Source organism: Trichosurus vulpecula, chromosome 7 (assembly GCF_011100635.1).
Source record: "Trichosurus vulpecula isolate mTriVul1 chromosome 7, mTriVul1.pri, whole genome shotgun sequence".
Classification (NCBI taxonomy): domain Eukaryota; kingdom Metazoa; phylum Chordata; class Mammalia; order Diprotodontia; family Phalangeridae; genus Trichosurus; species Trichosurus vulpecula.
Window position 1 is genome coordinate 13,011,695 of NC_050579.1, and position 16,454 is coordinate 13,028,148.

General features: G+C 48.1%; 1 protein-coding gene across 1 annotated transcript in view; it reads right to left on the reverse strand.

The window, feature by feature from the left end:
• PER2 (period circadian regulator 2) overlaps window positions 1-15,802 on the reverse strand; it is a 48,754-nt gene extending 32,952 nt beyond the window's left edge. Inside the window, exons 1-5 of the mRNA XM_036769033.1 lie at window positions 15,741-15,802; window positions 7,213-7,465; window positions 6,526-6,588; window positions 5,614-5,768; window positions 66-187 (exon numbers count right to left, since the gene is read on the reverse strand). Of these exons, the coding sequence (XP_036624928.1) occupies window positions 66-187; window positions 5,614-5,768; window positions 6,526-6,588; window positions 7,213-7,442 (570 nt within the window). The 5' untranslated portion in view covers window positions 7,443-7,465; window positions 15,741-15,802. The remainder of the gene's footprint in view (window positions 1-65; window positions 188-5,613; window positions 5,769-6,525; window positions 6,589-7,212; window positions 7,466-15,740) is intronic.
• Between the last annotated feature and the right edge of the window lie 652 nt (window positions 15,803-16,454).

Sequence of the window (16,454 nt, forward strand, 5' to 3'; positions counted from 1 at the left end):
AAAGCATCCAAATTCCCAGCGATGCTGACATAAAACGAGCATCCCTGTTGTTGGGTAACACTCACCACATTCTTCATGATGTATTCTGAAGCCAGAGTCTCGATTTCCTTGACTGTGTAAGAAGGCACGTCCAGATCGGCTGGATGGTTGTCACTGGTCAGTAAGATCTGATAATACTCTTCGTTAGCTGGAAGGAAAAGGTGTACTTAAAAAAAGCCAAAACATGACAAGCAAAGGTCCTCACTGAAAAACGTCATTAGGTAGTAAGTTTTGGGGGAGCGCAACATTCCGAAGAGAAGAGAGAGCGCCGGGGGCTCCTGACTGTCACGGTACAGGGCAGACCAAGAACATCCCAGCTAGAAAGGATGACGCAAGTGCTTTGTAAGCAACATGTTCTATTTTGCTGTTTTTCTAAAACACTTCTTAAAAAAACCAGAATATTTTCAAATGGTCCAACGGCCAGGCTCCTGCCACGCTCTCCAGCGTCGGTCCCCAGTTCTGACGCCTGCTGGCCAACCAGGCAAGGCCATCACTGCCTTCTGTCTACACAGGGCACTCAGGGGAGACCTTCCTTCCTCGGGGACCTGGCCCAGCCACTTCTCAAGCTAAATATGTACTTCCAAGCACAGAAGGAAGTGAAGCTTTACTGAGAAATGGAAATAAGTTCATTACTTCACATGGTTATGGAATTCCTGGACACAAGACCGAGGCCAATTTCAAAGGGCGCTAGCCATGCGGCTGCAGGACAATGTGGCCTGTCCACTCAGGGCGGGTTTCAGAGAAGCATTTCCAATGACCACAGACCAGAATGAGCTTAGATGTTAGGTGACCGTGGCATGGAGCCCGTCCGAGCACAGCCTTTGTATAACACGGAGCAGCTTTCCCGGTAAGACACAGACTCTGCTCCCCTGGTTCTAGCTTTCCTTCCTCGTAAGTGTTCCCATCAGCACATCTCCTCCCCACACTGGCCTGCTTCTGCCAAGGGCCCTGCCATCTTCTCAGTTCCCCACCTGCAGCTCACATGGGCCATGTGATGACAACTAGCTTTACTTCCCTGGGCCTTGGTTTCCTCATCTGTTAAGCGAGGATGGTAATATTGGTGGCATTGACTTTGAGGGGTGGCTCTTAGGATCAAAGGAGATAACTTATGTAAAAAGCTTCACAAACGACACAAGTGCCAGCTATCACTGCTTCTGTTTTCAGGCCTTCTTCCTTTTCATAAACTGGCAAAAACAGAGAGATCTCAGACTTACACTTCAAGTTCAAGAGCTTCTAGTTTGGAACAAAAACGAAAACAGCAGAACAAACGAGTTTAATTAGAAAATCCTCATTCCTATCTGCTAAGCTCCACTTTTAAACTGACTACAGCAAACATGCTAACTACGTGAGTAAGATCGGCTCTGATGTACCACACTTCCTGTGCTTTTTAAGCTGAAAATAAATGACTATTGCTTATTTCTAGTATTTGATTTTTTTCTTTCCCCCAAATTTTGGGGGATGTTAAAGCACTTTTACTTCAGTCAGAGACTGAAGAAACAGCTAAGTGGGCCTTTTCAAAAGCCAATGTCCCAAGCAAAAAAAAAAAATGAAAAATGAAAACACCACCTGGGAACTGGGCCAAGGGGCAGTGGGGACACCAAGGCGGGGAGTCCGCAGGGATTGACGCCATGCTCCAACCCTTTCCGTTTGGTGGGGGCATTCACCCCATCAAAGACTCTGAGAGCTGGAAAGGCTATTCCAGGTCACCTGGCCCAGTGGTAGACGGCAGAAATTTGGGGAGCGCCCTGAGGCTTGATGCTCCCAAGAGTCCCGGTTTGGGAGCTGGGAAATTGAGGCTGGGTGGCCTTGGGTGGGGCATCTCCCCTGCTGCAGCCTCTTTCCTCATGTGCAAGATGAGGGGGGTACCCTAGATTCAAGGTCCTTTCTAGAATACTATGATCCTATTGGATATTCAAGGCCAGCAGAAAAGATTCCTGGGTTCTATTCTGGCCTCAGCCAGCAGCCATATGGTCTTGGAGGGGCCACTCACTGCTCTGCCCTCCAGGCCCCGGGCTCCCAACTGCAGATACAAGACAAAGCGATCCCTGCCCTCAGGGGTGGAATAGCACACACAAAGCTGGGCCTAAGGCAAGGAGACTGAGGGGGTAGAGCACGGCAAGGAGAGGGGGAAGGACCAGGGAAGGCTTCAAGGCCCAGGTGGCCCCAGGGGGCCTGAAGGAAGACAAGGCTCGAGGTTAGATGGAAACAGAAACAGAAGGTGAGGGAGGGAAAGCCCAGCCCAGGGACAGGATGCAAGTATGCAGAAGGCAAAGGAAGGAATCCTGGGTCTAGGGCAGAGAGGAGCTAGCAGCTGGCTTGGATGCCCTGGCAAAGTGGAGAAGACGAGTAGTGTATAAACAATAAGGCTGGAAAGGTTGATGGAAGCCAGGCTGGGATGAGCCTGAAGTGTTGCCTGGGCAGACGGCCTCTGATCCAGAGGCACCAGGAAGTCCTCAAAGGGCTATAAGCAGGGCAGTGATGCGGCCAGATCTGACCTCAGCAGATTGTGAAAGGTGAACTGGAAAGGGAAATGGAGTCTGGGAGACTAATGAACAGGCTGTCATCTGAGTCAGAACCAGAGGGGCTCCCAGTAGTCCTGGACTAGGCCGACTCTTACCAGTGGGGGAAAGGAGCAGAGACCTGAGGGATGCTGGGGAGGGAGAACTGATCCTGAGGTGGCAGCAAAGGAGGAGGACCTAGAAGCTGGGACTCAGGTAAGTGATGGAGGCAGCAGTGTACGTAGAATGCACAGGTTACAGGGGCCTGGGGGCCAGGAGACCCGCACAGTATTACCATCCACAGAGGTACAAATCAGGAAGAACCGTCATCTGTCCTCAGAGTGGCTGGGTCCAAATTGGGAGGAAGCTCCCTCTAGACAAGGAGACCCTCTGAATACTCTGGCTGGCAGATGACCTTGTCCTAACTGCAGCCAGGCCCAGAACACGGCTGAGCTGCCTAAAGCAGACCCACAGCCACTCAAAAGCGCCACCTAATGAAACCCTCCAGTTGTAGAGAGGGAATGCCTGGGGTCCAGACTATGAGAGGCAGATCAACAGACAGATGCTGAAGATAGAGAGGCGGGCCCAGAGACAACTAAGGAGGAAAAGAGGAGTGTATGGACAGCACTTTCAAGGGCCCCAAGCTTTTCCCAAAAGATGGGAGCAGTACAGAGAGAACCGGTGTCCAAGCCAGGGAGATGTGGGTTCGAGTGCTGCCTGGGCACCTTCATGCCATGTGACCAAGCTAACCCAGGGCAGGGATGGGCAGAGGGAGCTTCTCACACCAGGCCGGAGCCACGGCCCTTCCCCCAACCCTGTCCCTAATGACAGGCAGCTACAAATCATAGGACACTAAGATTGTTGTCGATCCACACGGCAGGGGAGGCAGAGTCATGGTGGGCTAAGAGATGCACATCAATTGGCTGCCTTGTGTTATAAATTACAAACTTCCTGCAGGAAACATCACAAATGACACCAAAGTGAGTCTGACAAGACAGCGCCTGCCTGGTCCCCTGGCAAGAGGGCAGGAGGAGGGGCAGGCAGCTGCCACCCTGCTCTGGGGTCCTCCCGGGATGACACAAAACAGAAGGCAGAAGGGCTGAGATCTGCACCATCAGAGAGACTGCCCGATTGTGGAGATCGCCAATCCAGAAAAGTTGTGAAGTAGGAAGCGAGGGGACCGATGGCACTCAGAGTGACGAGATGGCTGAGACAGGAGAGAGAGAAAACCCTGGAGAATGTCTACATTTAGTGGGTTCAAGGAAGACAAAGAGAAAGAGAACCGTCTGAGAAGGAGGTGACAAACTTGCCCCAGGCTCTGCTAGGGAGCCCCAGAGAGAGGGTCTCCAGAAGGCTGGTGAGGGTCAGCAGCCTCTGAGACCACCTTGGGGGAGGGTGGAAGAGGAGGCCCACAGAGTCAGCAGTGACCCTAGAAGAGAGACTGGGGAACAAGGGCAGGAATCAAGGGAGAAGGGCAAGTGTTAAATGCTTTTAAAGAAACGAGGGTGCAAAGGAGAGATGAGAAGGTGGCCGGAAAGGGCTGTGTTCTAAGGTCAAGAGAGAGGAGTCTGGGTGAGCGGCAGGCAAGACTGGGGGAGGTGGCCTCTGTAGTCTGGGCACTTCTTCCTCAGAAAAAAGAATCAAAAGAGGAAGAGAAGGAAGAGGAGGAAGAAGGGGAGGAGGGGAGGGGGAGGGGGAGTAGGAGGGGAGGGGGAGGAGGAGGAGGAGGGGGGAGAGAAGGAGTAAAGAGCCTGAGAGCATCTGAGGTGCCGAGGAGGGAGGCCAAGGGCCTGGCTTTGGATCCCACAAGCCACGAGAGCCAGGCCCTCCCAGGCCATGGCAAGGCTTTCTGGTCCTCAGCTGGGCCCCAGGAGGGGCTTTTAGGGTTAGGAAGCTGCAAATGAGTGACCAGAGAAGCCCTTCAGCCAAGCCCGGGATCCCTTTAGTGCATGTACATGGGGAAGGACCTGCCTCACCGGGCCTAAGCAGCATCAGGGTGTGCGCACAGATTCTCCCATCAAAGACATCTGCCACCACTGATTCAGCTTAAGAGGTCCTGCTGACCTCTGACCTCAGGAAACAAAAATCAACAACAAGGAACACCCAAAGAGCCCTAACTGCAAATTGAAAATAGAAGAATCCTGTGGGGAGGAGGGGTATTTTATGCTCGGTTCCTTCAATTGTCCTGAGACTCTGACGAGATAACGTACCTAAATGCCCTAAATTTTAAAGTTTTCATTTAAAACTTGGGCTTTTTCTGGTTGAAATTTTGACCTTAATTAATTACTTAATACTCATCCGCTTTTAAACGGAAAGAAAGGAGAAGTACTAGCCAAGGGGCAGAAGGGTGATCTGACGGCCACCAAGGAGCCCCCAAGGGCCACAAGCACGCTCTCCTTCACCCTAAGAACGATGCTCGGCAGATCGTATTAAAGGGGACGGAGCGCTCTGCCAAACTCTCTTTTTTGACCAATGACGTTATTCTGAAATTCTCTTTGAAGATCTAAAAAACAGCAAGAAGCGAAGGCCCAGCACCAGCACCACATTTCCATGATACTGGTAAAGTTTACCACGTGACGGCTCCCTCCCCCAGCCCTGGGAGGTGGGGAGCCAGGAAAGGCCTCTCCATTTACACTTTATACAGGAGAACACTCCACCATATTAATGAAATGAGTGCGAAAAGCCAAAGGCCAATGTATCTTTCTTCAATAATTCTGGGTCTCACGCCACCCGAGGGGCATCATCCCGGGCACCAATTCCCATTCTCAGTACTAACTACTCAGTACTAACAGCCCTCCGAAGGCTGAGGGGACAGGACTGAGGGGACAGGCCTTTGTGTGCTTCTAAAAAGTCTTGTTGTCTGATTGTTTTCTAAGCATGGATTTAAGAGTCAGTTATCCGAGATCTCTTCACTTTTGTTTCAGAAACAGATCCGAACTCTCATTCTGGAGATATTCCCCCTGCCAGGGAGGGCCCGCGTGTGGGGCGCGCGCACACACACGCACCCCCCCCCCACACACACACACCACACACACACCCCCCAACCAACCAAACAAATCCTAAAGAATGCAAATACCTTTGATCTGTTTAATGCTCCGAAGGGCGTACTTCAAGGTCGCCAACATGCTGGGCTTGCCTTTGGTCTTTCTGTCCGGAGGCAGGTGGCCTTTCAGTTCCTTCAATGTTCTGATCAGTTCTTTCTGAGTCTTGGCTTTGGCTGATTGCTCACTGCTATGAAAATTAAATAAAGAGGTAATCAGAGACTCGTTTCTTTCCATTTCACTCAACCCTGAGCCCAGAGAGCGATGGAAGCTCTCTCACTGGGTCTTGGCTCAGGTCTTGTGGCCCCACTCCCCGCGAAAACTCTGTGGGAAGCCACCCCAACTGGAGGATGTTTTCCTGCTGTGGCCCCCAGGGAAGCCAGGGGACTTTCTGACTGCAGTTCAATTCAACTGGCTCAGTTAGGAAGAACCTCTCAATAGGGGTGGCATCTGGAAACTCAAAGAGCACAGGAAGGAGGGAGGAGGAGGCAGCTGCTGAGTCTAGCTGTAAGAGAGGACTGTGGGAAGTCCAAGCTGATGAATTCTCCTGCCGCTCAAGATTAAGAACCCAGTCTTGTGTGGGGATGTGAAGGGGCAATGGCATGAAGAACAGGGCTCAGTCAATTATACAAAGTGGCCACAGGCCTCCAATGACCGTAGCAGAACCAGCAGCTGGACAAGGGCAGAAGGGGCAGGGGCCACATCTGGAACATGCTCAGAAAGAACAACTTCCTGTAGTGGCTGGCTCCCTAGGAAACCCCCCAGTGGAAGTCAGTGTGGAGAAAAGCCCCGCACCTGACAGGCTGCCATGTTAGAACTCCATCTAGGGGAAGATGAATGGCCAAGAGCACCCTCCCAAACCAAACCCCAAACAGCTCCCGGGACAATCTTCTGCTTCGAGATATTTTAGAGATCTAAGTGGAGAACAATTGAATAATTAGATTTACCTGCATCCACTGGTGGATGGATTGTGGTCTGAGTTTACAATCATCAGGCTAAAAGCATTGGAACTGCTGGGACAAGAAACAGGAATTCAGACTTCAGACCAATCCTGGGCTTTCCCCATACTTCCCCCTCCCCAAACAGGTTAACAACTCTCATCAGAGAAACATTCAGAAACTCAGTAACTAGTAGGGGTGAGGCGGTCTCTGGGTAAGCCTGTCAGCTTCTGGGCCACGGCCCTCCCCTTTGTAAAACGAGGTGAATGAACTATCTGATCTTCAGTGGAATGGAAAAGCATTTATTAAGCACCTAGTATGTGCTAAGCACTGGGCTGAAAGGCTAGACAGGAAACTCCCAGTCTATTTGGGGAAATAAGACGTAAGGGAGTGTTTACAGTAGAGAGAAAAATGAAGTGGTTCTTAGAGCCTATGGCAGGGCTGGCACGTGGCAATGGCCCACGTGGCCTGCGGGAGCAACGGCAGGGCAGATGTTCTCTGACCAATGACCACTGGGAAGGGAGCATTTAGGGTCAGAGCAGATGGGGCGTACCCAAGGGCCAGGGAAGGGGGAAGAAGGGCATGACTCTGGACTCCAACACCTGGGGGAATGGGGTGTTGGTGGCTGGAGAGGAGGACAGGGAGTGGGGCCTCCTCCTCCTCCTGCTGCCGCCGCCTGGGGGCCAAGAAGCAGACCTCTTGTGGCTCTCCGAGCTCTCCACCAACATGGCAGAATCTTTTCCATTTTCGTCATAGTCGTTGCCAGGCGACTCCCGCCCACTGAAGTCATTCTCATTAGCTTCACTTCCGCTGGATCCGCTGGTCATCTCAATGTCTTCTTGAAGGGTGGCCGTGTTCGGCCTTGGCTCACTCTGATCTTCAGGTCTACTATGATGGTCAGAAGCCAGTTCAGAGCACTCATTCATTCTGTCCTCCTGAAGTAAGCCAGCTGAAAAGGAAAACATGTTTCTTCAAGGAATGAATGAATGAATAAATTAATGAATATCTAACTACTGTTGAGTGATAAAGTGGAACCTGCTTAAAATACTTTTTATTTCATAATATAAAAATATGTAATATAATAATATATAATGAAATATAAACATATAAAATAAGTAAATATAAATGTATAGTAAAAATAAAATAATAAAGTTATATTTAAATACATAAATATGAATATAATATAAATATGGAATATAGAAATAAAATAATATATAATATAATAATATATATACATGTTAACCATTTATAAATACATATTTAAATTATACATAAATTTTATATATAAATATATTTCATTAAAGGAAACTAATCATAGCTCAGTCACAAGGCTGTAGTCATTCTCTTATTTGTATAAGATCTAGTTCTACTAAAGAATATGAATCCTAATCCTTTACAATCTGGCTAATTAGCACATCACTGACACCAAAAGTATCTGCCTGGGGGGGGGCAGGGAGGGTTATAATCTTTATTCACAAAAACAATGGTGCCTGAGATCTAATAATGCTGCCCGGATTCCTATTTTCATCCAATGAGATGAGTGCAGAAACTCTGAACTGCAACTGGCTAAAGATGAAAATGAAAGAGAGGTAAAAAGAAAACTTAAACAGAGGAAGAGTAAATTATTCAACAAAAACTGTAAAAACGTAAAGCTCTGAATGAAACTTGTGGGACAAACAGTATCAATTAAATATATTCTCAAAAAAGAGAATACGATCTATAATCGGAAATGCTGCCAAGACCGAAACTTTCAGGTCATGGGAAAAAGCGGGGAAAATAAACTTTTAAATTCAAAATTGAAATTTAAAGCACATACACTATATTCTCAATAAACTAATGAAAAATGTCGGCCACATCTAGCTAAGCAGCTGATGCTCCAATCATCCCCTTTTTCAATTTTGTTCCCAAACTGGTTGGTCGCCTTGTAGGTGCACACCACGTGTTTTTAAAAAGTCAGTTTCTTGGCAGCAACAGGTTGTCTCCTTACATTTAGCCACAAAAGCCAGCAAAGACAATCTGTGAAAAAGCTGGCAAGCAAAAGAATGTAATCCTCAACAGCAGCTCCTTGGCCACCAGAACAGCAACAGCGGAAATCAAATCAACTTTAAGGGAAGGAAAATGGGAGTATTTTAAATGAAAAGCACTCTATTCTTACCTAGAAATTAGATTCATTGCTATAGGTGACCCTGAACTCTTTATTAAAATATCCATTAATAATAATGATGATGATGATGATGATGATAACTAACACTTCCAGAGTGCTCCCTAGGCGCCAGGCACTGTGCTGGTCGCTTCACAAACACCCCTGAGACGGCACAATTAGTAGTCTTATTTAATTAAGAAGACTGAGGCACACAGAGGTCCAGTGACTTGTCTAGGGTCACTCGGGCCCAGGGGTCTATCCACTGCACCCCCCTTTATAAGTCTACTCTGAGGCAGACTAAATGAGTCTCACCCCAGCAGAGGGACCCCCGGCCCCGCCAAGGACTCTTCCCATTATGAGGTGTCGTCACCAGGGCAGAGCTGACCCCAGCGACCCCTGTGAAAGGCCAGCCTTGGGGAGCTAATGCAGGCACCTCCATGTCCCCTTCCTTCAGCCCTCCCGCTGAGGGTGCCCCTGGTCGCTGACAAGTGAAGGCCTCTCCATAGCTGCTGGGGCTCTGGCGGTCCCACTGCAGGAAGGGCCTCCTGGGACCAAGCTTTGCTGTGTAACAGAGAATCCTCGTGGGCTTCAGTCCTTTGGAAAGAGCATTGGGGCTAAAGCCAGGAACGTAACCTCGGACAACTGGCTGTGTGACTCCAGACAAGCCTGGTGAATTCTGCACCTGTCACAACCCAAAGCAACTGAAACCCCCAACCCAATAGACATGGAGCCCTCAGATACTAATCTACCAGCACCAAACACTACCCTGGCACGGTATTAGTGTCCTTAATAGAGGTAAAAGTATTGGAAATGCAAGCCTGTAAAAGAACCATTCTATTAATCATTCAATGGATAATCTGTAGGGGTAAAACAAATTCCATTTTAATTCAACAAGCCTTCACTAAGTACCCAGTATATGCTCTTGCTCTCTCTGGTCTTTAAGGAGCTCATACTCAGTGAATAAGTTCTGACCCAGGCTGAGACAGAGTATTTACCAGCTACCACTTAAGGAGATGCAAAAATATGACACCCCTAATTTAGGCCAACCAGTGGTTTCAGCTGGAGACACAAGTCAATTTGTGCCATGGCTTTGCTGAGGCTATGACCAGTTGGAGCGGAGTGCCACTGAGGCTAAGGTGAGTCACAGCCACCCACCGCTCTCTGAGCCAGAGCTGGCCCTCTCCCGGATGTGAGCACTGAGGAAAGGGATCCTCTGTGAAAGTCTTTGAATGGACTGGTACTACCACCATTACTGGAAGAGCGAGTCAATGCAACTAAACAAGCATCTGCTAAGCCTCCATACTGAACAAGGCCCAGTGTTGGGCGCAGGAGACAGAGAGGCCGACGTAACAGCCCCAGACCTCGAGAAGCTGAAGGGATACAAGGTGTATGCGGGGAAACCCAAGAGAGTGTTAATAACTCAGGAGGCACCAGGAGGAAAGGCTTCCTGCGTGTAGTGGTGCCTCCACTGCGCAGAAGGAAGCTCTGGATCCTACAAGGTACACAGGAGGAGGGGATGTCTTCCAGACATGGGAGAACCACTTAATCTAAGGTTCTAAGGTGTCCAAGTGACACTGAGGAGATTAATTTGAATGGAGCTGTTTGTGCAGAAATGGGAAACATGTCTAGGTGGGAGCCAGACCGTGGAGAATTGTTTTAAAGCTGAGGGCTTTGTATTTCATTCTAAAGGCAACATGGGACAACTGAATGTTTTATTAATGGGCCGACATGGTCAGCTTTGGGTTGTTGGTGTCCCTTTGACCATCGTGTGGCAGATGGGAGGGATGGCACTAGAGGCCACAGGTGACAGGTGGTAAGAGGGACAGATGGCGAGAGAGACACTGCGAAAGCAGAGTTAACAGCATGGTGACTGATTGGACACAGCGGACGTCTGACTCTAAGGCTGTGAATCTGGGAAGGATGGTGGTACCACCAATAGAAGCTGGGAAGCTGGAGGGCAGAGAGAACTGGGGAGAAATACAGTGAATTCTGTTGTGGACATGCTAGCCTGAGATGCCTGTGAGATCCAGAGGAGATGTCCCACAAGGCAGTTAGCTGTTCATTTGGGACTGTAGTTCAGAAGAGAGGTTTGGGACAGAGATATACTTTGGGAGGCATCTTCAAAGAGATGATGACTAAACCCGTGGGAAAGACCAGAGAGGGAGGAGAAGAGGGTCATGATAGAACCCTGGGTGTGTTCTGGACAGTCAGGTCAGCTGGCTAAGGACACGTCTTGTCTCCTCATCTGTAAAAAGGGCACACAGACCCTTCCAGAGGCATGATCAAACAGACTCCACTGAAAACACAAAAACGCCGGAGTGCCCAGCATCGCTGACTCCCACTTCCACGGAGATGGCCCAAATCTGGCCTTGGTGCTGCTGATCCAATCGTCACGACGACTCTCCGATCTGATTCCTCTTGTCTACTTAGGCTGCCGCCATCTCACACTGGGCAAAACAACTGGTTCTTCCAGGAAGGAAGGCCACTTTTAGCTCATGTCTATGTTGCATAAAAAGTCCAAGAGACATAGTTTCTGGGTAATTAATCATTTTATTAATTGTGCTAGTGAATAATTAATAAAAGAACAGTCATTTGGTTGTCTCTCCTTAACCAAAGACCTCCTCATGGAATCTACTCAAGGGCAGAAATCAGTTCTGATTGGTTAATGAGTAATAAGAGAACAAATATTATAATGAAAAGTGGGCTTATTCTAATGAGGGTCTAGGGAACGTGACTCTGATCACTCAGTCTTATCAAGGAACTTACTATTGGCCCACACCACCCTGTCAAGGGTAATCTAGAAAAAGGCGGAATCCACTTTCACCCAGACCTGTCTGACTCAAACACAACGGGCCAGAATCCACTGATTCACCTAAACCAGAATTTCTTTACCTTGTGATCAGATCTAAATTTTCCATCTCATTATCAGCCCTGCACTTCAAAGGCTGCCTGAATAACCTACAGGGGCTGATTTCTGAACGAGGAAACAGAAAAGGGGAAAAACTTTAGTCTTGTTTCAATAATTGGTTGTCCTTCTGACAAGGATGGTATAATGGAAAACCCAATCAACCTGCAGTCAGGAGGCCTGGATTTGTACCCAGGCTATGCAGTTAATGATTAGCTTTGTGGTCTTCTTAGAGCTTCAGGTTCCTCTTCTGCAAAATGGAGACTGAGCTTTTGAAAAGAACATTATGAGAAGTGATTGTGTCCTTTATTAACTTATATACAATGTATCAAAATGTTTTTGTGATCTCTTTAATAACTGAATTGCACCATATGTAACATTTACTCCTTTAGATTTTATTGAACTTTAATATTAACAGGTATTTAATTATTGATCCCCATAAAATGTAACATGTGATCAATACTACCTGTAAGTCTATTCGCTTAAACATTAGTTAAATAAAGTAAACATCCATCCAAGACATATGCTGTACACACGCATGCTATAGTTCGTCCATGCAACAGCTTGTCATGGTCTGTACGACGTCATTCTTCAGCCTCAATCTCTCCCATGTAGCTGGGCCAAAGTCTTTAGTGTGATGCTGGATCTCATTGAGGAGTCCAGGCAGGTTGTAGGGCTCAGTGCCATCAGTGCAGTGGCCCCGATGGCCTCAGCCCCTGTGAGAAATCTCTCCTCCTCAATCAAACAACATTTACTGAAATCTTCCTGGATGCTAGGCACTGGGCTGGGAGGCAGAAATACAAAGACAAACATGAAATGCTTTCTCTCTATAAATGAAAAGTGACCAGACCTCTGATAAGATCTTCACATACAAGTTTATAGAAAATACATACCAAATAACAGTAATTTTGGGGAGGCAGACACTGTGGGGGAAGGGGGTGAGCTGGGCATGGGAGGCAAAAGTCAGGAGAGAAAACATTCCAGATCTGAGAAGTTAAAATCGGTGTCAAGGTCCTTTCCTTCATTCACTTCCCACTTTTTGGCATCAATAATTTGTTCAAATAGGTCAAGCCAGACCCACTTTCATTGCACGCCCTCATTCTTTTTTGTAGCTCTGTATAAATGTTGATCTTTGCCCTAACAAAGTCTGTTCCTTGTGGGTTAGGATACACTTGCACTTGCTGGTGATCTTGCCTATGCTCACCATCCCCAGGGACTGCCTGCCTTCCGATTCTTGGACCAGAGGCAGGCTTCATGGTGGACTGGGCTGAGGCTTCTGGCTAGCCTACATGTCTTGGAACTTGCAGATTCATTCCTCTTGCACCGTATTTTCCAGGCTACTTTCCCTTTCCCTACTTTCCCTTTTTCCCTGACATCCACCTCCATGTTGATTTAATTTGCAGGGTCTTATCAAGTTCTTCAAAGGATTTCTCTGTCTGTCTCTCTGTCTGTCTCTTTCTCTTCATTCTCTACAACAGAAGACGGTATAGATGCTGGGCTTATTTTCAAGGGGGTCTTTCTGTAGAGACTTCTATAGCACACCACTCCGTGAGATGCTCCAGCATCCCACAAAGTCACATTTCTTTGCCTTGGGATATATCTTGACTTCTCCTCCACCTCTAGCCTGGGGGCATCTATTTCCATCTCCATCACCTGGTCCAGGCTCATTTATGCCAAAATGTCCTGACTGCACCAATTCACTTCCTCCAGGAGTATGTACTGGATCACAGGCCAGAAGACCAGGCTCGCTCACTGCGTGTGCCCAGAGCCAAGTTCATGCTGAGAGATGGTCTAAACACTGGGTGGTTCTCAGTCTCTTCTTCCCTGGTTTCTACTCCTGGTAACTCTAGTAGTGAAGGGCTGCCCGCCAAGGTCACCAGCTGCCAGCTCCACAGATGACAATGACTCTTGGCAGATCGAGAAGAATTGGCCTTGTATTGGCAGCGCCTTCCAGTGCCTTGGGAACACGTTTACGATGCTGAGGCCTCCCAAGGAGAGTTGTCTTGGTAAACTGGCTCCTTGAATACAGAAGATGCCTTATAGATATTTGTGGAATTGATAAGTGAGGTGTCACTATGTAGCATGGAAACTGACTTCTGGAGCTTTTTTCCTACATGTCAAAACTTTTGAAAGTTGCTTTTCTCCAATTAGAAATCTGTGTGTAATCTTGGCAACAGGCCGCTTGTTTTCTAAAACTAAATCCAGCTAACTACAGAGATATTCATCCCTGTCAGCCTGCCTGAGAAAAACTCTACTGATGACATCTGAAAGAGTCACCATCCCTAAAAGCAAGTTTAAGGACACAAAACATTTCTTAATAAATTAAAGCCTTGTTTATATTCTCACAGTCCCACTGTGTGGTGCTCAAGCTTTGTCTGTTTTAACTTGCCAGGACTTTTCCTGACATGGCCCCAGTACCTGGGACTCTTCTGTCTGGATCTTCATGCAGGCAGGCCATGATTTAGTCAGGAACAGTCTCCTTAGTGTTGATTTCTTCCTTATCAAAATGCTACAATCAAGGCCTGTCGAGCAGGGGATCATTTGAACGGTCCAACACAACGAGGAATCCCTCCGCACCAACTCCAGTGAAAAGCCAAACACTGGAATACCAGAAGTGACCTGATCAAGTAGCCGTGGCCTCAGCCAACTCTTCCAGGGGCCAGCGCACACACAAGCAACATGAGCGTCTAAAGGCACAGACAAAATTAGAAGAAGATTCTAGGCACAAACTTTTAGTCTGGTAATTCCGGAAGATGGGGCACAGCAGAAAAACCAATGGATTTAGGTTTGAATTTCAGCTCTTTCCCACATTAGCCATGTGATGGTGGGCAAGCCAAGTGTCCTTTCTCAGCCACACAATGGAAATGGCTGCCCAGGACCACAGCGGAGAATATGTAGGAAGCACTTTTGATACAAAACGGTTCATGCACATGTCAAAGCACCTCCCTTTGGTCTTCAGCCCCATTCCAGTCCCATCAGTCCTTCTGCTCACCGGCCTCACCCCCTCACTGAGTCGTGTCTGGTTTTATACTTTTCTGTGGCCCTTCTACCTTGTTGTGTACGTTGAAGAGGGATTTGTGTGCCACAGCTCCCTGTAACTCCATGAGGGCACAGACTGGGTCTTACTAAGCTTTCTCCTTCTGCCAGCACTGTGTTTGGCCCAAAGCAAGCACCCTGCAAGGGCTAGCCTGGGGTGACTTGGCAGCCCTCCAGCCACCTAGGAGTGGCACCACTTTCCCCAAGGAGTCTCTCTCCATCCTCCTCTGAATTCCTCCCACTGCCCTTCAAAGAGGTCGGGGAAACTGGACTTCACCCCATGAGGAAGGAGCCTTCCTAAAACTAAGGTCCCAAATTGTGTGCCTGGAAATTTGTGGCAGCTTCTTGATGAAGAACAAAGGCCAGGAGGAAGGGTGGAGGAGAAAGCGCTCAGACTGGAGCCAGAAGACCTGGATTTGGGTCCCAACCCTGCTATTTACCAGCTGCAGGGACTTAGGCAAGGCACACAGCTGAGTCCCCGTTTTGTCACCTGTTTGGCCCCCATGTTCTCATCCATGATAACACTTCTACTACTGACCTCTGAGGGCTGTTCTGAGGCTCAATGAGAGAATGGGAAGGAAGCAGAGCTTTGTCCGCTGCGCAGGACACGTTGCCTGCTGCTTCCTGGATCTGTTGTTGGCTTCTCAACTGAAACTTCTGTTTGCTGCACTAAAAGGGCAAGAGTCAGAGTGAGTGGGGCTGACCTTCCTCCTCCTCCACCACTCTCTACAATCCTCCTCCAGGACTGTCTGGCAAGCAATGCTCTGGGGAAGGCAGAGAAAGCCCTGAGGAAGAGGAGCTGCAGACGTGAAGAAAGGAGCTCTGAGGGCAAACTTAGAAACTCAGCCATCACTACTGTTAACTGTTCTTAATCTAAGATGAGAGCAGCAGGCCTGGTGACGTGGGACGAGTGATTTAGCCTTTCAGTGGCTCCCTGGCATCTGCTAAGCCTCTACCTACACTCCGCAGGGAGTCCCCGACACGGACGACACCCCAGGCCCAAAGAGAGCCGAGTAAGTAAAGAGATGAAAGCAAAAGGTCATTATCAGTTTGAAGATAACAGGGGTGTTCCCCTTAAAGTTTACATAAAGGAAAATTTAAAAAACTTATGACTAATGAACAATGGAAAAATAAACTTACCACTTCAGAGAAAATGGACAAGGAACGTCTTAATAAGTCACCAGTACAATTCTGTATTTGAAGCTCCAAAGGCCAAAACCAATACAGATCCACCTAGGAGAAAAATGTTAACCTTCAATGAGCATTTTTTCCTTTAACAAGCTTTTACGGACCCTTGTGTCAGAGACGTTCTGGGAGATGCCAAACAGAGACAAGACACAGCTTCTGCCACTGCCCCGGAAGGCCAGGTGCTACAGTGATGGGAGCCTGGGCCTGGTGGCCCAGTCCCATGTTGGTTCTGACCTCTAACCTCTGGGGACCTCAGTTTTCCTATATGTCAAATGAAAAGGTCGGGCTGCCTGATCTCCAAGGCTCCTCCTAACATCATGATCTGATTCTTTTCATTTTTGCTCCGCCCATTCACAAAGCAACACAAACCAGTTTGTGGTGATTCAGCTGAACCTGTCAATCCTTGGGAGCTATGATGGAGTCAACTCTCCATCTTGTCCATGAGAACAGCAAGAGATGTTATCAAAAGCTCTGCTCCAAACTAGGGGAGCGAGCTAACTCATTCCCCTCACCACCAGTTCAGTAACTCTGTCCAAAAGGGAAAGGTAACAGTGGTTCTTGAGGAAGCCATGCCAGCTCTATAGGAACACTGAGATTTACTGAGGAAGAGAGCAATGTGGTCTGATGTGTGCTTCACAAACCGCCCCTGGGCAGCTCCATGGAGGA